Source organism: Rattus norvegicus, chromosome 17 (genome assembly GCF_036323735.1).
Source record: "Rattus norvegicus strain BN/NHsdMcwi chromosome 17, GRCr8, whole genome shotgun sequence".
NCBI classification, from domain to species: Eukaryota; Metazoa; Chordata; class Mammalia; order Rodentia; family Muridae; genus Rattus; species Rattus norvegicus.
This window is the reverse complement of record NC_086035.1, coordinates 21423890-21449847: the sequence shown is the minus strand read 5'-3', so window position 1 is coordinate 21449847 and position 25958 is coordinate 21423890. Positions and strand designations below refer to the sequence as shown.

Here is a 25958-nt window from a genome sequence, read left to right as displayed (position 1 = left end):
GTCCCCTAAAGTCCCAGCAACACTGAGCTATCATAATGCCTCTGCCAAGGACCAGACAGGTTCATACTCTTCCCAAGACTACCTCAGCCATTTACCAGCTTTTGCAGTCTTTTCCCCCAACAAAGCCTCTCAATTTCTTACTAATCTTAAAGGACTTGCAAATACTATTTCTCGAGTCAGAACTACCTCCTCAGTTCTTCCATATATGATCTCAATCTTCATTCAATATAGAATGTCTTAATCTAAAGTTTCTTGTATAATGACTGCTCTCTATCCTTCCCCACTGTATTTTTCAAATACTAACCTGAATATGCTTCCTGAATTTCTGCTGCATTCAGAAAGCCCACAAGGAAGTGTAAGTAAGACAACCACAAAAAGAGTCATGCTGCTCAGGCTCACTGAACGTTTGTTCAAACATGTTGAGCTGATAACCATGCTGCCTACTTAAATGGCTTTCTCTTTGCTCACACCTTCCTCTGTGAGCACTCATTTGTTGAGGACAACAACTGAAACTAGGAGGAAGCCTTTCTAGTTTTGTTTTTGAACTCTGTGTGTGTGTGTGTGTGTGTGTGTGTGTGTGTGTGTGTGTGTGTGCATGTCTGAACGCAGGTGTGTGCACTTGAGTCAATGCCTGAGAAGGCCGGAAGAAGGCGCTGAAACCGACAGACCTGGAGCCACAGTGGGGACTTCTCCAAGGGCAGTACATGCTCTTAACCGCTGAGCCATAGCTCCAGCCCCAGCCCTTCTATCTTTACTTTTTATTTTTTCATTTTCTCAAAGCTAGATAGGAAACTTTCTTTTCTACTCTTCATAAACAAATAGCCTTTAAAGCCAGGCAGTGGTGGCGTACACCTTTAGTCCCAGTGCTCAAGGCAGATGTCTTTGAGTTTGAAGCCAGCCTGGTCTACAGAGTTCTAGGACAGTCCAGGGCTGTATAGAGAAACCTTGTCTTGAAAAACAAAAAAAACCAGAAACAAAACAAAAAGCTGTAAGTCCATAAGCATAAAAGGAACACTTTAAGGGATATAACAGGCAGGAAAACTGAGAAGTAGAACAAAGACTAAAAGTTTTGCCAATTCTTCTAGAATCATTGTCAAACAGTGGTATCAATATTCTGTTTGAAGAGTTAAAAAGATCATATGTATGAGTTACAACTAAAATTTTTCAATAAAATGTTATTCTCTCTCACATTTTAAATTAAGTTTCTCTACTACCTCTGTGCCTATCAGTATGCATAATTTAAAACTTGAATCAAATTCCTGAGCTGAAATTACATTCATAAAATTATTTTTAGAAACTTCTCACCAGTCACTGATTAATAAAAACACAAAGTAAGAATATACTCTTAATATGTCTCCTAAAAAATGGTCATGTAAGTAATATAATTTTAGCTTTTTAAAGATGTGTTCAAATTTTATTTTTAAATTTAAAAAATTGACAAGTTACTGATCAGATAAATTGTCCTTATAAATTATGTTTATTTTTTATATAGAAGCATAAAAATTATGCTTAGTTTAAATGAGAAGCTAAATCAAAAAAATTAAACATTCTTTCACACAATTAAACAACTTTCCTTTAAGCCTTTATTTTCTAGGCAGAAAAACAAAATGCCCGTCACAGTCACGGTCTTCATTCTCCTCAGCAGGCCTCGTACTACACAGACACAGAGTCAGAGCAGCGCTCCCACACACGCCACAGATCCTCTGCTCTGTCATCTGTCCAAAGAGACAACCACACTAGACTGGTCATTTCATCAGAAAACTTGTCAAGGACAATTTTTCTAGAAAACTAATACCCTGGATTCAAATTTTATCTGTCCTGTTCTTAAATAAACACATCTGAAAGAAAATTCTACTTGAGGTGACATAAACAGATGAGCGCACATCTCTGAGGAAAATGCAGAGCGGTGAGTGAACTGGTCTGCTCCCTGGGCTCTGTTGTCAATACACACTGCAGCACGAGTGTTTCCAACATGCACTCTGTAGGTTGAAGGTGCCACAGTTAAGAGAGTGCTTAGGCAGCGTGGTTCTGTTTATGTGCCATTTTAGAAGTGGCAGAAGTAGAGACAGAAAACCATTCATTTCTTCACTCACTTGAATGCTAGCTTTGAAATATCCTACCCTTACGTCAATAGTATGTAAGGTTTATGTACCACCGTTAGCCTGATCAAAATGTAAAGACGACATATTATTTTGGGGAAGAGGCAGTGACACACAAAAAAGATTCTGTGAATTTAGGAATTAATAGCTGATTAGCTAGACTGGCAGAGAGGAAGTGAGAACCGAAAGCTAACCCTAGGGGCAAAGGAAAGGGCAACTATAAAGAACTAGAAACCTAAGAAACATGTGCAATCAGAGAGTGACAAGACAAGCTCACAGATGAAGAGGCAGACAGGAATTACGACTCAGCCATAGGAAAAGCCAGACATCATTACAACAGTTAAAACAACAACAACAAAAACTAAGGAGAATAAGGACAAAGTAATAATGGTGTATGTGTATGAAAAATGCCACAATGGAAACTAAGGAGAATAAGGACAAAGTAATAATGGTGTATGTGTATGAAAAATGCCACAATGGTTTGTATACTTTATCAAAATGATTTTTAAAGTGGAAAAAAATAAAATAAAATAAAAAAGCAACACACAAATAGGCAAATCAAGAGAATATTCACACTTTTGGTGGAAAGACACATGATTCCGGCTACTTTGCCAAAACTATCTCAGATTCCTTATAAAGCGTTTTATCTACAATATGGCTATCTTGTTCCTGAATAGTTACACAAGTGAAATGAAAACTTACATTTACAAAAAACCTTGCACATATAAATGTCGATACTGGTTACATTTGTAATTGTAGAAACTTGCCCCTTCAATTAGGGAGTGGGTTAGTATACTGGTTTGATTATCAATAAAAAGGACTGTTCTCCAAAAAATGCAGCAACAAGGAGGAATCTTAAATTCATTATACAGAGCAAATGTTGGCAGACTTGGAAGGCTACGTATTATGATTCCATTTACATGCCATTCTAGAAACAGCAAAGGTATATAGGCAGAAAACCCATCCACGGTTGCCAGGCTAGAGATGGAAAAGGGCCATCTACCAAGGGACAGAGTGATGGAATAGTCTACTCACTAGTTATAGTGGTCATGACTGCACATATTTGTAGAATCTCACAGATCTTTGTACCCAACGGGTTAAACATAAAAGGAAAAGGATGAGAAATCCTAGCTATAAACTGATGAGAATGAAAAATTAATACATAGAATTGTCACATCATAAATGACAGTTAAAAAAAAGTTTCCTATTTTAGCCCTAAAGCATTTGTTCCAAATGATTTTAAGGAAAAGACAGAGCCACGTCAGGTCTGTCTGAGACAGACACTGTCAACAGTTACAAACAGGGAGCACCTGGGAGACAACTACTGCCAACCACCTTGGGAACTCCAGAGAGAACTACCAAGGCCCAACTAAGGGAGATGCAGCAGAGACGACGAGAAAAGGGTAAAGATTAGAAATGTTCACTCAAGTGTATGCCAACAGTGGAAGCACTAAGCTAACTGGTTCTGAGAAAAGCATTTCAAACAGGCGAAATGCAATGCTGTGGAACACTCAATTGCAAACATCTTGATAGATGTATCTGACTGGAGCTCGGGGAACATATAAGACAGAAAATTAGACTTAAGGCTCCGGGTGTTTGTAGCCATGAACATATAAGGTTGATATCCTTCACAGATGGGATTCATAGACTGACAGCTCTAGAGAACTCTGACAATCATCAAAGCAATACCAGCACTGTGGAGCTGAATAAACAGGTTGGATACACAACTACAGAGTTAGGCTTTCTCTTGGAAATCTCTGGTTTTATGTTCGGTTTGATCACCTTGGTTAATAGGCAATAAAAAGCTTCAACGTAGGCCAAGTTTTTCCCTTCTGCCTTGGTACTGCCGGCACTGAGTCCAGCAGAGTGAAGAATAATATATTAGACACTTTTTGTTAATCAAACACAGGAAGGTCAACAAGAGGGATTCAATAAATAAATAAAACAGGTCAACTCACCTGAAGAGTCCAATATCTTGGTAGCTGGACAGATAGCCCTATGGTTGTTTATAGGACTCTCTATCCCAATAAAGTATCAGGAAATAATAACTTGAGAGAAATAGTTCTAAACTAGAGATGTGTACCAAAATTCTCTGTGGACCTTCTCAAAATACCTACATCATTACCAAAGTTCTATTTCTAAAATTTCTGATAAATAATATTTTGGTTAAGGCCCAAACTGTATTTTAATAGTCCAATAAGTGACTCTAATGTATATATAATATCATAAGGGCAATAAACCGAAGTTGGTTCAACAATCAGAGAGTCTTTACTCTGAAGTTCCACACCACACACTAACCTCCTCTAGGAAGCTCTGAATCAAGAACACACAAGTATCCACTTTCCAAGTTACAGCTCAAATCCAAACCCCAAGTCCTTTAAGATACCTAACAAGCCACTTACTGGTTTTGGCTAATCAGGTTTTAGAAGACCTAGCTTTTTGGCAGAATTCAGAAAAATAAGTCACTCTATTGCTTAAATCTCAACTCTCAGTTTTAATGACCTTGCCAGAAAGACTGTTAAAATCATGAGCTCCAGCTTTAATACAACTAGTACTTAACCAGAACCAATATGCTGTACTGTAATATTTAGAGTCTATTTTTCCAAAACCAAGATTTTCAAGATTTTAACTTTCCAATTATATCATATACATGTATGAATCATTTCAAATGGAATTATCCAGGAATAGAAATGGTTATGCCAACCAAACTTTGCACTTACCCATCTCTTCCCTTACTAACAATTTTTACTTCAAAATAATAAATCCCACAGGCTGCTGGTATTGGATGCGTGGCTCGAACAGATGCTGCATCTTTGGGGGTTTTACCATGACCTGCATGTGAAAAAGAAGAACAAGTCACAATTCAAGAAAATAAGGCACTTGGATAAAATTTAATTTCTGTTATCATTTCAAGTAACTGAAGACCTAATGAAACATTTACCATTACAACAAGTCCAATATGGAAAATAGCTGCAGCTAGCCAAGGAACTCTTCACACTATTACTGGTTTTATTAAGAGTTCAGAACCTGTTCAGGCAGTGGGGGCACACACCTTTAATCCTAGCAGTTGGAAGGCAGAAGCAGGCAGTTCAAGGCCAGCATGGTCTACAGAGTAAGTTCTAGAACAGCCAAGGTGACACAGAGAAACCCTGTCTTGGAAAATAAAGATCAATCTGAACACACTGAGTCTGGCAGCGGCCCTTAGTGAAAATTTCAGTTCTGGGTTTGTTTTAAAGAATTTTTTCTGTGTGAGTGTTTCCTGCATGTGTGTCTGTGTACTACCTGTGTGCCTGCTGCCAAAGGCCAGAAGTGGGTATTGGATCCTTTGGGACTGCAGTTAAAGGTTACTTGTGAAGCGGGGCTGGGGATTTAGCTCAGCGGTAGAGCGCTTGCCTAGCAAGCGCAAGGACCTGGGTTCGGTCCCCAGCTCCGAAAAAAAGAAAAAAAAAAAAAAAAAGGTTACTGTGAAGCTCCCATGTGAGTATTAGAAGTTAAACCCAAGTCCTCTGCAAGAACTAGTGAGCTGTCTCTCTAGTCTCCAAATTAAACAACGTAAGGTGACATTTTAAGTTATTCTGGATTGGAAGCATATAAGATAATGATTTTATTTTTATCAGATCTAAATCTGCATTTAATTTAACATTCCTATACATTCTTCTGCAAAATGGACCATTTTTTAAACTGAAGAGAGTTATAGGAGTGCATAATTTCAAATAAACTACATTAATAGGTACAACTCACTAAGAATTTATAATTCCGTTATTTGATATATTCTTAGAATTTCTAAAAAGACTGACCCACAATTCTTGAGTAAGAACAGTCTGCAGAAAAGTACAGTTCTATGTTTTTTGTTTTTAAGAAACGATATAAAACAATGCTACTGTTAACAGTGTAAACCACCTGTTGAGTAATGGCTTTTAAACTTTCTAAACTTGCCTTTCCTCATCCCAAAGCTTCCCATCATTCAAACACCTTACTTTATTTACTATTAACTCCTTCTCAAGATTTAAATTACCCTGAAAGCTAAAGTAAGTAAAATGAGCACGTGAAAAAAATGTCCAGAAGATTACAAAGGAAGCAGCTAGAGAAGGGGCGCAGCAGTGAAAAGCACACACTTGCTCTTGTCGAAGACACAAGGACTCACAGACAGACACTTATACACATGTATCCATATGTATCTAATACAAATCAAAATATAATCGCTTCTTGGTCTTTTGGCTAAGATTCAGTGTAAAAACAAAAATATAAAATTTAAAAACAAAAGCAAAACAAGAACAAAAAGAAAAACCTACAATATAGGCAGGACTGGGCAACAGCCCATCAGAAATACTCAGAATGTGAGTCATCCCCACGGCAGGACTGCTTGAGAAGTACTCCCCGCCACGCCTCCAGAGCTGTAGGTAGGTATGTGTGGTGCAGTCCAACTGTCAGTGACTATCCTTCAGACAGGAGTCCTCAATCTCCAATTCACCACAGCTGCTCTAAAACTAGATACTGCTTTCAAGTAAAGCACTGTATCTTGAGACACACAACACTTATGTATGTGATATGACTCAGCATTTACTTCACCTAATTACTAGCACACACCTTACTTAAATAGCCATGTTTACCACTGCAATGTCAATTACCACACATTCACTAGCTCAAAAGAAACCGAATTGAGTGGATTCAGTTCGACTACTCCTTTTTTACGCTGCTGCTGGTAGTGACAGGGATCAAAGAGAGGCCTAAATATGTGTTTCCATTCCTTTCTGTGAACATTAAAACAAATGTTCTTATTTCTCTATGTCTGTGTGATGTATGAGAATGGGGATGGGTATGTGCCACAACACACATGTAGTGCTCAGAGGACAACATCCAGGACTCAGTTCTCCCCTTCCACTGTGAGATCTAAGGACTAAACTCAGACCTGCACTGAGCCATTTCACCAGTCTGCCATGAAAACTTTTGATAAAGGCAAAGTAAGACTCAGCCTTATGACAAAAGAGGGCCAATGAAGTCTGCTAGGAAGACAAAAATGGAAGCAGCAAAATGTAGCCTCCCCTCCCACAGCCCAATGATTTTAGCATATGTAGGTAACAGATTTACACTGAGCCGAGCAGCAAGAAAAAAAACAACTGCGCAAATATGCAAAACAGTCGAGTGTGTATGTGTATTTATGGAGCACATATGTGAGGGTGTGTACATGTGTGTGGCAGCCAGAGATCGCCTCAGGTATTGTTCTCAAGGTAGCATCAACCTTTTAAAAAACAAAGTGTCACTAGCTTGGGAGTGAACAGAGTAGAATACACTGGCTGGCCAGAGGTGTGTCAAGCTCTGTCCCCCAGGACGGGACTACAAGTGCATGCCACCATCCATGCAGTTGGCTTAAAAACCGTGTGTCCTAAGGATCAAATTCAAGCCTTGATGCTTGTGTAGTATGCACTTTACCAGCTAAGCTATCTATCTCCCCAACCCTAATACACACAATAACAGGCATTTACTGAATTGCGGTAACAATGGAAGAGCTTTTCAGTAAAAATATATTCAAATAATTAGGTTATCTATCATGCAATACTCATGCACACTAAATGTACAGTTAAAATTTAGACAGTCATAATTGGGCCTCCTCCCTATGAGCTGCTGGCCAGCGAGGCCTCTATGGCCCCTAAAACACTTACTTACTAAGGCTTTGAGCTGCCTATCAAAACTAGATGGTTGGGGTTGGGGATTTAGCTCAGTGGTAGAGCGCTTGCCTAGCAAACACAAGGCCCTGGGTTCGGTCCCCAGCTCCGAAAAAAAGAAGAAAAAAAAAAAAAAAAAAAACACCTAGATGGTTAAGACTCTACTGCTGAAGACAAGCTTCAGTTATAGCACAGAGCTGAGCTGGGAACGCCCTCCTACTGTTCAGTCTATGGACAGGTGCTATGCAGGCTGCTGGGGGACAGTAGTCACCAACAGTCTTCCTCAACTGTGGACGTTATACGTTGCTCTAGTACTGACCTGTCAGGTTCCTTGTGCCCAGTGGTGAAATATAGTAGTAGCATGATCAACCACACTTCTGATCAGAGGTCTACTCATACCTGGCTCTTTAAGTCTGGCGAAAAGCCCAGGGCTGAGAAGGACAGAGGCTCTAGCGGGAAAACTACTACTACTGTTTTGCTAACTGGACCATGATGTGCCTGTAAATTGGCTTCTATCTTATGTTTATGCCCACAGACTAGTGCTGCTGTCAGTTCTGGTCAAGTATTGAGAATAAGTAAACACTGACTGCTCAACACTAATGGAAATTTCTATTACCTTCTCCAAGGCTCAAGGAACATCACAGAAGAGCTATGGAAAGAATGCTAAGAGCCAGAGGAAGGAGTGGATATTATGGAACTGTTGTGTTCTAAGCATGGCACAGCAGATAGGATTATCTGCACAAGCTTGGGTCTGTCAACATTGTGTTTCCCACAAAGGATCTACATGTAAGTTAATGGTTATCAGGTGAAGGAGAGACATTTTTCTTCAGAGGTGTAGCACTGATAAGATGTTCTTGCTCCTGTAAATAACCCATCACACCAGCTGTGTAAGTAACCCTAATGAAACTCACTGGGTTACCCATGCACATGCATGCACACGCATACACACACATATACAAGGGGGGCATAACAAGGGTATTATGGAATTGGAACAAGAAAGAGAAGTTAGTGGGAGTGGGACAAGAGAGAAGAAAACCCTGACTATACATTCTAATTGGAATTCTAAATCAATTATTTTATTATTGGGTTTTTATAATAAACAAGTTTTGGCAGTGACCAAAACTTATTTTAATTTACCAAAAATTTTATTTTAACAAAGAAAAATAAAGTTTCAGGTAGTACCCACAAATTCTAGAAGTAATTTCAAGATAGACTTGGGGTTGGGGATTTAGCTCAGTGGTAGAGCGCTTGCCTAGGAAGCGCAAGGCCCTGGGTTCGGTCCCCAGCTCCGAAAAAAAAAGAACCAAAAAAAAAAAAAAAAAAGATATACTTAAGAATAATAATTAACATTATCTAATACTATAAGAAAAGCACTGTTTTGAGTAAATTGTATTTAGTAACTCATTTAATATTCAAAACAATCCAATAAAGAATTACTATGCAGCCTCACTTTACAACTGAGAAAACAAAGCGAGAGAAACCATGTTCATTTTAGAACCCTGGTGACTTGGGGTTCTAAAACCAGGATACGTACTGCATTTTAAATCCAAGAAGCCCAGCAAGACTTCTGACCCCACATTAAAGATTATGGACACGGAAAGCTGAATTCTGGGAATCACTCCATCCCTATCCCCATCTATTCTTCCTACTTCAAGGCAGGAGAAAATGAGAACGAATACTGGAAGGTATACAACTTCTCAAAGTGGCAGGTACTTTTGAATGGAATTTTCTCATTAAACATTATCTATCATCAATTTTTAAAATGAAACTTTCAGAGAGATGATATGATTTGTTCCAAATTGGTAGACTCATACTAAATCCATACAAATTAAAATCCCATATATGTTTTCACTTTGCAAAATACCTATAAGGTCTTCATAATCTAAATCTTTTAAAAATCATTTATTATGCTTTTCTAAAACATTAAAGTTCTTTAAGTGTGAAAATTAAAATGATTTGATTCATTATTAAATTTAAAAGTTACAGGGGACCTGGGAAGTACAGCTCAGTGGTAAAGCATTTGCTTAACTTGCCCAGTGCTCTAGGCCAATGGTTCTCAACCTTCCTAATGCTCTTTATCATGTGGTGACCCTCAACCATAAAATTATCTTATTGCTACTTTACAACTGTAATTATGCTGTTATGAATCATAGTGTAAATATCTGATGTGACCCCTGTGAAGGGTTGTTCTACACACACACACACACACACACACACACACACACAGACCCACCCATAGTCATTCCAACCCACAGGTTGAGAACCACTGCTCCAGGCCAATTCCCAGTTCCACTAAAAACAAAAAGAATTTAAGAGGTATTGAGGGTGTGACTAAGCTTATAGAGCAAATGCCTAGCATGACCAAGGCCCTAGGTTCAATTTCCAGCACAGGAAATAAAGATATAAATAAACAAAGAAATAAATACAACTTTGAAAAAATAGTGCAATCTCTTAAAGCTAGCAATATTAGACACATTGAGACTGTCTCTATGCTCATTAGATGCAAAATTATTATTTTAAAGTCTGTAATTTTAAGAAAAAGGAGAGGAGGGAGGAGTCATGGCCAGGAGTACAGGTTTCTCATTTCACTGAGGCAGGAGGATGGAAATTCAATGTCTACTTAGCCTAGAGACTAAATTCAAGTTCAACCTGGACTACTTGGTAAGATCCTACCTCAAAAGAAAATGTAAAAGAGGGGTTGGGGATTTAGCTCAGTGGTAGAGCGCTTGCCTAGCAAGCGAAAGGCCCTGGGTTCAGTCCCCAGCTCCAAAAAAAAAAAAAAAAAAAAAAAAAAAAAAAAGAAGAAGAAAAAAGAAAAAAAAAAGAAAATGTAAAAGAAGCTGGGGCAGAGTGGTTGCCTAACATAGGCAAGAAGACCCTACATTCAGTCCCTACTGGGAGATGACACCAAAGCAGGGACCATAGATACCCTCACTCTTTCTATGAGTTAGCTTCATGAATATCACTTTTAAAGGTCTCTTTAAATCTTATTTTTATAAATGTTTGGAAACAAGAGCATATGTCATATATGTAAGCACGCATGTGCCACAGGGCATACCTGGAGGGTCAGAGGACAACTTTGGAGACTCATTCCTTCCACTTCTGTGTAGGTTCCAGGGATCCCACCTCTGCTCTTCAGGCTTCATAGCAAGTGCTTTTCACTACTGAGCCTTCATGCTGATTCCCAAATTTAATAATTCTCGAGACAGGGTCTCACTATGTAGCTTCGGCTGTCCTGGATCTCAATATATATAACCTCAAACTAGAGATCTGCCTGCCTCTGTCTGTCAAGTGCTGGAATTAAAGGAATGTGCCACTATACCCTGCTAGATTTCAATTTTTATAACTGCAAAACCCTTGATGTTAATTAAATGTTTACATAACGCTACAAAAAAATCATTACTTGAAAACTCTAAAACTAGCAAAACTATCTCTTGTTAGACTATGTTCAACAATCTGTTGATTCAATTTAACTGAAAGCTGAAAATGCCCACTCTTCAACATCCAGCCAGCCTTTCTGGAAATCGTAAGTCAGCCTTCCTCACACAATCCCTTAAGGGATACCTCTGAAACACTCCCTCCAAAGCTTCCCCCATTAGCCTAAAAGACATACTGTTGCAAATCTTTGGGGCCCTGCCTCTGAATGCTCCTCTTCCTGTTCTGCTCAGTCCTGTGAGCCTGCTCTAGTCCCAGTGTGGTGTGCTGCTGCTGCAACTGGACAGCTGTCCTTCCTCAGGCTGCTCAGGTCCTCCTCACACTTTACTATAGAGGAACTTTAATCCAGCTCTGGCAAGGGATCACATCCAAACACCCTGTAGGTCTCTAAGATCTGGCCAGACACGTCATGGATTATAGTATGGTTTGGCTGGAATACAGACACACCCTTAGTTCAGATCTTTAATCCCTAACAATGAAAGCAAGGTTAGAAGGAAGCAGTCATGTTTTAAAGTGATGCCTAATTGAAGGGTAGACAAAGTGACAAATCAGAGAAAGATTTCAGATTTATGTAGACAATTTTACAGAGACAGGTTGCAGAGAGAACAAGCTAGACACAAGTGAAGACAGAACAAGTCAGAGAATGAGAAGCCAGAAGATTAGACCACAATGCCAAGTTAGTATGAAACCAAGCAGAGCAATTCAGTCAGAAGCGAAGAGAAGGCAGATTGAATCAGTCATCTTGAAAGACCATATTACAGAGAGGCTAGGAGCTTCATGGCTTAGGCCTCAGAATAATTAGAACAGAGAAAGAAATGTTCTGGCCTCAGCCCAAGCTGTATATCTGCATAGCTTGGGTAAAGCTCTCATCTCATCCCTTCATCTGAGGACCTAAAAGTGACATTTACACTTTAGACCTTGGCTCAAGCTTGTCTGCCTCCAACATCAGCTAAATTCTGACCTGACTTGGTCTAACCTCATTTTTATACACTCTTCTAGAAACATGTCTCTCTTATATGACGCTAGCATGCTAGTACTTATTTGTGATTATCATGAGCTTTCTACTCCAAATTAAAGCACACCTTCCCAGGCCCCCACTCTAGATTTTGGCACCTATCTGCAACTATTCCACTTCAGAAATACTAAATTCTAACTAACCAGGCCTGTTCAGCTACAATAAAATATATTCCTTAAATACTAATTAGTTCACTTGCACTAAATATGGGAATGGTGCTAGCATAATAAATATGCTACTTAGTCTATAACACAGCTTTTCTCAATAACTGATAAAATTTTAAAAGCTTAGCACTATACAACAAAGGTCTTGAAGAGAATACCTGGGAATCTTATGAGGTATATCCCTATGGAGTACAGCATTTCGGGAACTACTAAGCATGCTACCATGTTAAGTCATCACCATAAGAGCAATATGGCAAGGGCCACAGGTTAGAGGGGCTAATAAGGTTTCCTCTGTGAGTAAAAATTCACCCATCTCACTTCCAGCACACATGTACAACATTATGAAAAACTAAAAGTGTGAGAATTAGCATAAGAAAATTAGCCCACAATCCCTCAGGAGAGACTTTTATCAACTAGAGTTCAGGATATAGGTTGAATTTTGCTTTGCTTTTATTTAAGACTCCATTTAATTTCCAAAGTTGCTGAGGTCAACACTTTCTCCCCTTTCCCTAAGGTTATTCAAACATGTGTTATCCAGTTAAGATTATTTTATCAAGCCAGGTAGTGTTTTACCTCTGCAATTCCAGCATTTAGGAGGTAGAGACAGAAAATCAGGAATTCAAAGTTGTTTTTAGCTACATAATGAGTTCAAGGCCAGCCTGGGCTATATGAGACCCTATCACAGTAGTTCTTAACCTTTCCAATGCTGTGACCCTTTAATACCATTTCCTCATGTCATGGTAACCTTCAACCATAAAATTATTTCGTTTCTACTTCATAGCTTTAATTTTGCTACAATTATAAATTATAATGTAGATATATCTGATATGCAACCCCTGTGAAAGAATTGTTCGACCCCCAAAGGGGTTGCAACCCACAGGTTGAGAACGACTGCCCTACCAGAAAGAACAGGAGAGATGTGAATGGTGGAGAAGGAAGATGAGGAAGGAAAATGAAAGGGGGTAAAAAGAACCTAGACTATTTTGTCAAACTGGGTGTTGTGGTGTTGGCCTGTCACCCTGGCTACTCAGGGTATTGAAAGAGGCTTGCAAAATCAAGAACTACTTGGGCAACTTATATAGACCCTGTCTCAAAACAAAAATTAAAACAGGCTACAGATAAAGCACAGAGGTAAGTCATTTATCCAGAACGCATCGAAACTCGAATAAAAAGTAAATCACATTCTGCATTCTACCCTGGCCTTTTTGCCTGTCTCCTAAATGATATGTGTTCATCAGGAGTCTTGGTATTCTATGGTTTGCCTAAGACACAGTACCGTGTATCCACAACTACAGCACCAAACAAGGTATTTTCACTGTCCTAAAAACACCCTCCACTCTTAATCTAGTTCATCTCATTCCTTGAATGTCCACTCTCCTTTATTGTCTCTACAGTTCTGCCCTTTCTCCTTGGTCCTTTTAGACAGGTTGCCTTCACTTAGAATTAATTATGTAGCTCAAATCCACATGTCTGCGTGACCTGATGGCTCATTTCATTAGTCACTGACAATACCCTATGAAATCAAACTTATGTCTTGATCCCATCACCAATTACCGAAAGGTATCCTGGTTGCTACCAGGTTTTAAAGACCACCAGTAAATCTGCTGCAGACACTGATGAGCAGGGCAGAGGTATAGCTCAGTTATAGTCTTGCCTCCAATGCCCAATTTGGAGGGACAACTAGTTCAGATGCAAGTTTCTGTGAGGTGTAAGTAAGGGCATACTTGGGGATACAGCTGCTGGGGAGAAAGGTAAAAATATATTTGGCTTTGTCAGAAACTGCCAAACCATTTCAAAAGTGGCTGTATCATTCTGTATTCCCATTAACAATAATTTGAGTTCCTGTTGTTCTGTATCCTCACCAGCAATGAGCACACTGTCAGGTTATATCGTTACAGTTTAGCCACTCCAATACAGATGTAGTTCCATTTTTTTAAAAATAAAGGTTTTTCATTTCAATTAAACAGGTCAATCACTTACACCTTGAAGCAGGATCTAAGGCTGCAGTCAGCCACATGCAGTACTGGCATAGATGCCAGTGGGACTGAAGTAGGCCTGTAGGTCATTGGGACTGTGATAGCTGCCTGCTCTGCTGCAGTGATACAAAGTTCCACACTCCCAAGGAACTACCCCAGCCCCAGGGTATAACTACCCCAGAGTCCTGTTATTCTTAACACACAGCTGTGTGGAAAACGGGGTTTTCTCAACAATGCATCTGTGGCACTGGAGCAGAAATGCCTGTTGTCTTCTTACACAAGACTTCACTTTTAAACTTTATCTAACTCTCTGAATCTTTTCTTAGGATTTTTCCCCTCTTCGAGAACAAGCTTATGTGAGAATCTCTTACAAGGCCTCAAATGCCCTTCATAAGCCTATCCTTCCACCACCCCTACAAGCAAAGCCAGGACCAGGGCCTTCCCTCAGGATCATAGCCATCTTCCCGGCAGTCAGCCTCTACTGAAGAGTCTAACGATGTGGCAAACGATCACACTGAACTCAGAACATCACCTGCCCCTTTCCCAGGGCTACCTATAACATGTTCAGACATCTTCGGTCAACCTGTTTCAATTATTCTAAAAGGCTCACCCACATCATCTTCATTGAACTTAAGCTTTTAAGTTCAGTGAGCCTATTCTGTAAAGAAAAATGGAGGCCATTAGATGTGGTCATAGTCAGTTCTCCACTGTGCTACTCCAAAGTGACCTGTGTCCACAGCAGTCTCTATGTCTTCCACTACTCTAAGAAAGTCAGAGAAGGAACTCTCATCTCCAAGACCTGTACTCCAAAAACACATTTACCCCATCAGCCCTCAAGAGAAATATCTTCCATGTTGCTTTAATTTCACCTCAACTTTTATGACGTTCTCACAATGAACACATTTTTCTCACAAAGTTCTGTGCCTCTGTGTTATAAACCATTACCATTGTCAGTTGTATTAAGGTTGGTAGTGAACTAAAATCATGGTCTCATACCAACGTTAACATCACTTCAGTTTTACCCACAAACTAAATTAAGATTGACTTAGAAATGACATACCTGTTATCACAGTGCTTAAAGATTTTAAGAGAAGTCTTGATTATGTGGGCTTTGCACCTACCCTGATGATATCAGAATCTAGCCCTCAGTTGAAATGTAACCAACTATCCATCATTAAAAATAGAGAACATTTTTCCATATCCTCTCCACTTGAACCCCTTCTTTCACTTATGCTTTTAATCCCTGACACTTGGGTTTTACCTCCATTGTGGAGTACAAAGTCCTCTCCCTAAGGCTACGATGGCCTCCTTCCAAACCCAGTGGCAAACTTTCCTGGCCTATCCAGCTACACACACTGCATGAGCAGCCTCTCCCTCCCTTCCCACTTCCTCAGCTCCCTTGGCACTACTCCTTCCCACTCATGGTCCTCAAAACCATGTCTTCTTGGGCCCCGTGCGCCTCTTAATGATGCAGGAAGTGTGCTGCCTCCGCCACAGCTTTTCCTCCTCCACACTCAAACTCTCTCAGTTCAACTACCACCTCGAGGGGAGTCCTAAAGCTGTGCTAACAGAGACCCCTCTTCGCAGGCCTCAGGTGACATACATACCTTTCCCTAAGGAAAACGGGCTGAGCCTATGTTGCTTCCACAGTACTTTGCATTTCGTAGCCACCCTCACACCAAACTAAATCAACACAGGTGTTATGGTTTTGTGACCTCTCCCTCACAGGTACTTATGTCTGAAATTGTCCTAGCTGTTAGATCTATCTGGGAAGGCTGTGGGAACACTGAGCTGGAACCAGTGGTGTGGCTGGGGGTGAGTCAGAGGTCACCGCCAAGCTCTCCTTCCAGCCTAACTGCTTCCTGATCCACAGTGACATAAGCAACAGCCTCATGCTCCAGATGCCACCATGAATCCCACTATGCCTTCCCCGATACAGGGGACTGTGTACCCTCTTAAAAGAGTGAACAGAAATAAACCAATCCTCCCCCATGTTGTTTCTGTCAGTTATTTTTGTCACAGTGATGAGAAAAGTAACTAGCACCCCATCTGAAGATCACCAACTCACACAGCAACACCCAGAAAAAGCTCTAGTCAATAAACTGAGGAGACACCGTACTTCCCCCCAGGACTTCAGAGAAGATAAACTAGTCATAGGAGAAAGACTCAAAATCTGCAACTGTAGCCGACTGTCAGCTACAGAATAGGCACAGCCTTGTGAATTTCCACTGCTGAGATCACTTAAAGAACCTTGATCCCAAACACTTACTCTGCTCCTTCTGTAAGGCTTTCTTGCCCCACCTTAGGCATCTCCTGGTTTCTATAAAGAATGAAGATGCCAATTCACATTTCTGAGGGTTGGCATGGGGGCACACACCTTTGATTCCAACATTCAGAAGGCTGAGAAGCAGGTGGATCTCTGAGTTCAAGCCCAGCCTGGTCTACATAGCAAATTCCAGGCCAGCCAAGACTACACTGTGAGAGCCTGTCCCAGAAACAAAAGGTTCCCATTTTTACTTATCCTCGGGGATACTGAAACAGTGCTAACATCTTCCAAAATCTATTTGATTCAAGGCTTAGTTTTAAGAACTCATAGAGCTAGGAACCTAACGCTCCTTGGTTTCTCTCATTATTCCTCAGATCTCAGCATCACCTTTAAAATCTCACAGATATGTCTGCTTTTCTCTACCCCTTCCACTGTCCAAGTTACAACCTTTAAAGCAACTTTTTTCTAAAAGGAATTGGCTCTTTTCTTTTTCTTTTGGTCTGATAAACTGGAATCTATCTTTCAATCAGTTGTGTGGTCTGACAAAAATAAAAATGAGCCAGGTACTTCCTACTTGAAATCTTCTGACACTTCTCCAGCTCCGACAGAATAAGGTCTACGCTTAATAAACGTTTATTCAATAAGATCCCTTCATGCTTACAGCTCCAAACACTTAGAATAATGACTGCCTCCCCCATATTCTTAATTTTCCTTCTCCCAACCCTACACCTTATTTATCTTTTAAGCTTAACTTCTCCAAGAAACTATAGGCTCTCAACCTTTGGGGGCCAAATTACCCTTTCACAGAGGTCACCTAAGACCATCAGAAAATGGATATTTATATTACTATTGTAAGAGTAGCAAAATTACAATTATGAAGTAGCAATTAAAATAAACTTCTGGTTGGAGTCACAATAACATGAGTACTGTATTAAAGGTTAGGAAAGGGAGAAGCACTTTAAGTAACCCTTTCCAGGGTTAGCCTCCAACTTCCTCTGTACCCTCTAACATTGTTCTAACTACTCCATTTTATGTTCCTTGATTTTCTATGAGGTCAAAGACAGTATTTTAATCATCTTTAAGGCCAAAAACCAGTACCAGAAACATGTTAAGAAAGATTAAGTGAGAGAACGGTTGAGTAAACAAGGCACACAAACTTACCAGAACTTTCTACCCACAGCACCTGTTCAGTTATCACTATTGCCACTTTGGGTTTTTTTTTTAGTATAATTATTAAATATAATCAAAGCCAATGTCAAAATCCAAGGGAAAACATTTAATTTCTTTCATTTTCTTGTTCTAAGACAACATCTTACTCTGAAGGCTAGGCTGGCCTACAACTCCCACCTCTACCTCCCACATAACCTGAGATTACAGGTATTTACCACCATGCCCAGTATAAATTCTTTGATTTTTAACAAATAAAATTTTTTAACTCTTAAAATTGCCCTTTTATATCTATAAAGTGATATCTGAGTGTAAGTACACGTGTGTGCATGTAGGAAATGAGGTGTCTTCCTCAATCACTTTTTAGTCTTATTTTATGATCTCACTGAGCCTGGAACTGGCTGCTCTCTGGCTGACAACTCCTCATGATGCACCTGTGTTCATCTGGCCAGCCTCCCCCGTCCCCAGTCACACCCCCACACCCCCAGGAGTTTCGGACACACACTGACACACACTGTGGGTGATGGTGATCTGAGTGAGCTCCTACCCTCATGCCTGGATAGTGAACACTTGACCCACTGAGTCATCTTCTCAGCACCTTTGCATCCTTACCAGACCTTCCTCCTTGTAAGCAAATGTTTGTTAAAATAACTTGTTCAGACTTCAGGTCAGTGAAATGGCTCACTCTGGATAGGAGCGCTGCTAATGACTTCAATCCCCTAGGCCCAACAAGGTGAAAGAAAACCAACTTTTGAAGTTGCTCCCTTATCTCCACATATACATGTTTATAACACACAACCACACATAAGCCTGCATGCACACACATAAATAAAAAATGTAATAAGGAAAAAAACTACAGAACTTTTCAGTAATTATTTACTAGTAACTGCTGGGAATTGAAGGGAGCTGAATTTGGTTCTTAGCACCCATACCAAGTGGGTCACAACTGCTAGTAACACCAACTGCACGGGATCCAATGCCCTCTTCTGGACACCAGGGCACTGCACTCAGGCATACACATACCTCCCCCGACCCCACTCCCACTAAACACACTATCTACTTATTAAGATCTTGTTAAGGATGCTTCAATTAAAAAGGCAGTTCACCATTCGTCACTTCCTTGGGCTCCCAAGCTTCAGTTCTCTGGCATTTGTCCTAAGCATTCTAAGGCAGAAGTGTCAAAGTCCCAACTTTTCTGAAGCATTACTGAATTGCAGTTACCTTTTCCCCTAGTGGGAAACACCTCTCATTTCAAATGTCTTTCAGAAATGTGAGAGTAACTCACACGATGGAAAGATGTAGTAAGAATGAAGCAATGACCACAAAATTTAGAGACAGCCAAAATTAGATTTATTTTTTTAATGTATTTATTTTTTGTGTAGAAGTGTTTTCCCTATATGCATGTATGTGTTCCTAGTGCCCAAAGGAGATGCCAAGAGGGCATCAGATTCCTTGGAACTGTAGTTACAGAGGGTTGTGAGCTACCATGTGGGTGCTAGGAATTAACCCCAAGTCCTCTGTAAGCAAGTACTCTGAGCAGATGAGCTGTCTCTTAAGCCCCACAAAAGTAATTTTCAAACCTAGCTAAGTTGGGACTTGAAAAATCTAATCTTCAGGTTAGACATACCTTCCTACTTAACACATCTACTTGTGTCAGATCTGTTTGTCTCTGTAAAGCATCCTAATAGTGAGTGAATGAAGGGGGTTGGGGGTAGGGGAAGGGGGGCATAAAATCAGTTATTGACATTTAGGCTCACCAAACCCAATGCCGTATTCATTAAATTCATTCTTTAATATTCAAAAATAAAATTATTATTAAGTCTAAACCTGTCACTTTAAAAACCAATCAATAGACAATTTTTAAAATAAGAGAGCTATCCCAAGTGTTTCAGTAACAGTTTGTTAAAAAAAAAAAAAAAGCATCAAAAATTTAACTTAAGGCCAGCAAGGTAGTAAGGACATCTGCCAACAAGCCTGATGACCTGAATTGGATCCCTAGGACCCACATGGAATTAAGAGAAAACCCACTCCCACAGTTGTCCTCTGAGCCCCACGCCTGTACCATGTCACACAGACAGGAACACACACACATACACACACACACACACACACACAATGTTAAAAGAACTTAACACACACTGTTCTACACACACGGTGACTCTTCTGCAACTCAATCCATTTTATCTAGGTATCTATCAATGTTAACATGGTACCTTCAAATCGCTAAAGAAGCTGCTTCCAATTTAGAAAAACAGTTTAAACACAGAATGTGTTCAGAGGAAAAGAAATAAAGGATCATAATTCTTGTGAAACAAGTATGAACAAAAATCTTTAATACAAAAGATGCAAACAGAATGGTAACTTTTCAACTTAAACCAACGCAGTACAAGGATACATTACATAAAACATCTACCCTTATCTGTGACTTTTAAGTTTTATTATCACTACCAAAGCACTTCCTTTTTGCTACAGAGTCAAAGTTGCCCAGTGTATCTGGTGTCCTCTCAAAAGACACACAGTAAAACCAGCAGCAACAGAAAACAGACTTTAAAATGACAAAGCTAGATGAAGGTTTGCAAAAGAGACACTGTCTTTGTAACATGGGGAAGGGAGACAAAGAGGAAAGAAAGATGGGGAAAGGGATGACAACCACCAATCTGTCCTTCCAGAGCTCATGTTTATGAAACAGCGATGTTTCCAGAAAGTGAATCTCAACGTTACACAACAGAGTAATAAAAAGGCCAACAGAGAATAACTGCGACAACAGTATCGTAACATCCGAGGCAAACACTCACAGGCATGCATCTGTCTCTGGCCCAGATGATTACTTTTACATAAAAGAAGTAAACACAACTCATCAAGGTGTATTAACTAAATAAGCGAAAATCCCTTACCGGGTATCCAGTTCAACTCCCCCATCACTCAGAAGAGGCTGAGGCCCTCCCCTGTAACATACCTAACATCACCAGAGACTGCTAGCACTCAGGAAAGCTAGGAGTCTTTGTTCACTAATCTCCCCACAAGCAGTCTCTGTCCTACAAGCTTTTTATTTACTATAAACCACAAAGTTAAAATGATAAAGTTTTGTCAAATCTAACAAAAGCATTCTGGCAGCCAAAACAGAAGAGAAAACTTCATAACATAGCACTCACTGTTCACACAAATTTAAAAACAAAATTAAGTAATAATCCACAATGAAATCAACAAAATGACCTAACTGAAAGAAAAAAAAAATCAGTATTTTGAAATTTTCGGCCACTCACATCAAGGAACATAGCGTTCAAAAGAGTAAGTGCTTCTTTGGATCTATGGCAAGAAGAAAAAGTAATGTTCCACAAGGCCCATCTTTGTGTAGATTCTTTTCAGCCAAATCATTCAGCAGATATCTGTTGCCATATGCGTTTCCAATTAAATAGTAGCCGATTTGTCAAGATTCTTCGCAAACCCTGTTCTGAATTCTTTCAGAATCTTACGGCAAGGCTGTTTATATCCTCGACAGACATGTCATTAGGATCCGAAGACCCTTCCTTTAGAGCCAATCAAAAAGAGCCTGCTAGGTGTAAAAGCTCGCCTGCTTTAGATTTAGGGCCTAAAACACAGAATGTGTTCAAACTGATACCACTGCATTTTTCTTTACCCTCTCCACACAACTAAACTTGACACACGCCATTAATCTGAGCGACAATTCAAAACCCCCTTACTGCCATTTATAACCTTCTATACAGTTTCCTTAAAGCTTTGTTTTAACCTAGGAAAAAGTGGGGATGGGAGAAAGCAGAGGCCTAAGGTGGTTAACTTTGTTAACTGCAGGTGCAAAATATAAGCTAGTTTTCTTCAAAATGCTAATTGGTATGTTTTAAAACCCTTGTTTTCAACAAAACTTCATGTAACACCAACCCGGAAACACAGGGCATTTCCAATGCGGAGGGGGGGAGGGTTTCTGCTCCCCGAAGAAAACGGAATCCTGAGGTTCCCCTCCCAACCTCCCAGTTGCTTTCAGTAAGGTGCAATGATGGCCAACTTGGGCCCCTTGTCCTTTTGTCCCCCTAGACAATCTCTGGCCTAATTTGGGACAAATCCTCCACCGATCACGCCTCCCTCCCCCTCCTGTGTATCTCTGCTCTCCCTTAATTAGAAACTGTACCTCGGAATCGTGCCTCTCACCCCTGCTGCGTAAGAGGAGATGGCCTGACCCTCCACCTGGAGAACAATGTAACCCAACTCCAGCCCATAGATTTATCTCGAGGAAATCAGAAGGTGCGATGTGTCTGGTCATCCCGGATTCCCTCAAAGCGTCCAGCTCCTTCCCACCTGGGACCTCACTCTCACGTTCCCTCGCCCAGAGCCTCGCCCCGCACCGTCGGATCTCTCCGCGGGACCCCGCGCCCCGTACCTTTGTAGTGCACCCGCAGGTTGTTCTGCGAGAGGCCGATGTAGCTGAACTTGTCCTTCGGGCTCCAGGACCGGGGCAGCGGCGTCTCCTGCTCATCCACGGCCGGATAGAGGCGCTTTAGCCGCCGCTGCAGCTCCTTCTCTTGCTCGTTGAGGGCCGAGTCGCCGTGCGGGAAAGGGGCAGCGGCGCTGCTGCCCGCCGCCAGGCCCGGGACCGGGACGCCTGCGACCGAGCCCGGGCCCACGGCCAGGCCGGGAGGCGCGGTGGCGGGGGCGGCCGCCGAGGCGGGGGGCGGCGGCGCGGCGGTGGCCGGGGGAGGCGGCGGCGGCGGCGGCGGGTGGAGCAGCAGGGCGGCCGCTGCGGCCCCCAAGCCTCCACCAGGCGAGCCGGCCGGGGAGGAACCGGCGCTAGCGGCCGCGGGCGCGGGCAGGGCGACTCCGGAGCCCGGGGCCCCGGCGGCGGGCGGCGGCGGCGGCTGCTGTTGCGGCGGCGGCGGCGGCGGCTGCCCGGACATCCCGGCCGCGACTCAGCCTGCGGCACCTCCAATCGTCCCTGCTTCCTCCTGCGCTTCCCGGGGGCGCTGTCGCTGCGGCCGCCGGCACCAGGCGCCCAGAGTCCGCCCGCCCCGGAAGCAGGCGGCGGGCCGCGCGGCCCGGCGGAGCGCGGCGGTTGAGGAGACCGGCCGCGGGCGGGCAGACGGGAGGGCGCGAGGGAGCGTTGGCCAGGCGCTGGCGGGCACGCGACCCGGAGCGATGCGGTGGGACGGCGAGGGGCGCGGGCAGGCGGGCGGGAGGGCGCGCGGCCCTAGGCGACGCGATGAAGCGGAGAGGCTGCAAGGGGTGCGAGCGGCCGGGGCGGCCGCTGCTCTCGCGGCTGTTTCCCGGCGGGCGAGCGGGCGGCGCGAGACGCTGCGCGCGGGCGGCGCCAGGCGAGGAGGCGGGCCGCGGCGCGAGGGGCGGGCCGGGTGCGCGCGCGGACGGGCTTGTCGGCGGCCTGGGGCTCTACGGCGCGGGCGCGGGCCTCCGGTGGCTGCGGGATCCTAGCTGCGCCGACCGGCGGCCTGGCGCGTCTTGTCCCGCCGTCCCCTCAGCCGCCGGGAGCCCGCGTCGCGCCCAGGCGAGAGCAATCGAGCCCTGCTGCGCCTCCGGGAGCTGAGCCCGGGGTTCCTAACGCCTCTAACGCTAGCGGGTCAATAAAGGGCCCTTGGAAACCATTTCTGAAGGCGAAGTCTCCCGCTTTAAATAGTGACCCTCTCGTTAATTAATTAATTTATGAGGAGTCCGAGTGAACTTAACGGGGGAACAGCCACGTTAGGAATACCAATCAAGACTGGCATATCGTCAAAGGGCAGGGACGCGAACTGTGTGTGCATTTAGGAAGGGCTTCTGGGGACGTCAAAACATTTTATAAGCTCATTAATTCTCACCATAGGCCTCTTTGTTAGGTAGCAGAGAATTATGCCCATTTTTTTTTAAAACATGGAAGTACTTACTGAGGTCAGCAGAGTTTTAAACAAATGGGACTTCCTACTTTGCAATTCTCAGTAGAGTGCTTGGTCAACTCATGTGGCACAATTTGCCAAGTGTTGCTCTCTGACCCCACATAGCATTACTATTCTGTTTTCGACACTTCCCTTTGTTTAGTTTACCCTTTCCTTAGCCCGGCGAAAGTCAGGCTTCAGGTTCTGACACCTTGTTTGCTTCCGAGGTGATACACTGGCTATTATTGGACCATATAAGCATGGAATGGTTGGTTGAACAGAGAACTAGTTACTTTGTTTTTGAAGCAAATCGGTCAATGGTGATTTAATGAAAGACTCCCATGGACATAGCACCTGGCCAGAAGTAGCATTCTGCCTAGTTTCCACCTTAAATTACCCACACTAGATACTCCTTTGTTCATTAATAATAATAAAAAGGTGCCATAATTTTAACCTCTGCTCTAAATTTTTTCTACAAATCACAGCATGTTTACATGATGCCATTGAATTTAAAACACACTAAAACTTCCATTTATAGTCAAATAAAGGGAGTTCCCTGGAAGCCATGTTCTTCTACATGTTGGTAGGCAAGATGGGCTACACGGGCTCCAAGCCTCATCAAACATCCCTAACAGAGTCAATAAGATTTTATTCATGAAACATACTATTTTTCTGTCAGGACACTTAGAAATTTTTACATATCCTAGGCATTGTTAAGGGAGTAGAATCGTCTGCATCCTTGTCAAAAGCTTTTTCATGGAGACACTGGTTGTCCTCCAGTCAGAGTCAAAAGATTAATGAACTGTGAGAGGACATTGTTAAAACGGCACTTTCCCACATCAGCGGAGGCAGAGGACATTTGGGGATATCATTTTGGTGGATAAGATAACCATACCTTTTGACTTCTCTATTCAAAAACTAAAAGTCAAATTCGGGAGATGGCTCAGTTGGTAAAGGGTTTGCTGCACAACATGAAAACCTGAGTTCAAGTCCCAAACCTACATAAAAAGGGCAGTGGGCTGGCCCATACTTGTAATCCCAGTGGAGAGGCAGAGACAAGAGGGTCTCCGGGGCTCGATAACAAACAAATTGAGCCTACCAGGTTCATTCCAGGACAGTAAGAGGTCCTGTTTCCTGTTCTGAAGAAAAACACCTGAAGCTGACTCTGGCCTCTCTATATTTGGGAGCACACACAGAGATGCCCACACACCCTTGCTAAATAAGCGGACGATGAAAAGTAAAAGCCAAGCAACAAAAGGGAAGTGTGGAAATATTAATGGTCAGCGAACGTATGGAAGTAAATTAAATGCCCAACATGAAGAGACTAGTTGACGAAATTATCCACGTGCTTCTTAAATGGGACTATGGTTACAGAAGCACGTACTGCGTATATGTGCAATTTATTTTTTTCTAAAAGCCTCCCTTTCTGGCAGTGGAATTGCCAAAAGAGAGCCAAGCAATTAGATAAAGGCACCATTCCCCACCCCTTTCAAGCTAGTCAGTGGGTCTCAGGCCCTGTTTCAGACACACTTCCTAGAGGCTGCTGGCCTGGGCACAAACTGAAACAAAGATTTTATGGCCTTTTAAAAATGTGGTTTTTACTGACACGGAAAAATGACTATGATGTCCTAAATGAAAAGAGGCTCTCCAATAATTATAGCACTGTCCAAATCATTACCTAAAGACATGAAAGGAGGTCATAAAAATGTTTCAATGATAGACAATTAAAATGTATAATTAAAAATAAATTATTACAAAATATCATAATTGTACATAGACAATGTGTAAAAATCCATTAGCCATGGACTTGTTCACTCCTCCTGGGTCTAGAGTTTTCCGTATTTATCATATTACTACAATATTTCTATTCGTCCACATCTACTTTCTCAGCGACGAATAGTAAGAGCCAAATCTGGCTGTCCTCAGCAGACAGAGACCCTAATGGACATTATTGGATGGTTCTCAGAATGGACTGAAATCTGAACAACCAGAAAAACAAAGGTTAAAAACGTAGGCCCGGGCCCTGAATGGCACAGAAGTCGCCCCCGAATGTCACCTTTACGCCAGCCCCTCTGTCCTCTGATTTCTGATCTCCACACCACTCATCCATATGTCAAAGTTGGAAAGCATGCATGCTATGCCTATGCCAGTGACGATCGATAGGCAGAGACTGACAGATTAAACCGAGTGCTACAGAGAGGCCAACTGATTGGTGCTTTCGGCTCAGGATAGCCCTGCAGTGCCTAGAGTCCTCAGAATTCATCTTCCAAATAATATTCCCTGAGTATCTGAAATCTCAT

General features: G+C 42.1%; 1 protein-coding gene across 3 annotated transcripts in view; it reads right to left on the bottom strand.

The window, feature by feature from the left end:
- Ranbp9 (RAN binding protein 9) overlaps positions 1–23131 on the bottom strand; it is an 82248-nt gene extending 59117 nt beyond the window's left edge. The window contains exons 1-2 of one of the 3 annotated variants that reach the window (XM_063276666.1): positions 22179–23131; positions 4820–4931 (exon numbers count right to left, since the gene is read on the bottom strand). In XM_063276666.1, coding sequence (XP_063132736.1) covers positions 4820–4931; positions 22179–22692 — 626 coding nt within the window. In that variant the 5' untranslated portion in view covers positions 22693–23131. The remainder of the gene's footprint in view (positions 1–4819; positions 4932–22178) is intronic. The other 2 variants (XM_039096249.2, NM_001427414.1) reach the window with 2 other exon arrangements.
- Between the last annotated feature and the right edge of the window lie 2827 nt (positions 23132–25958).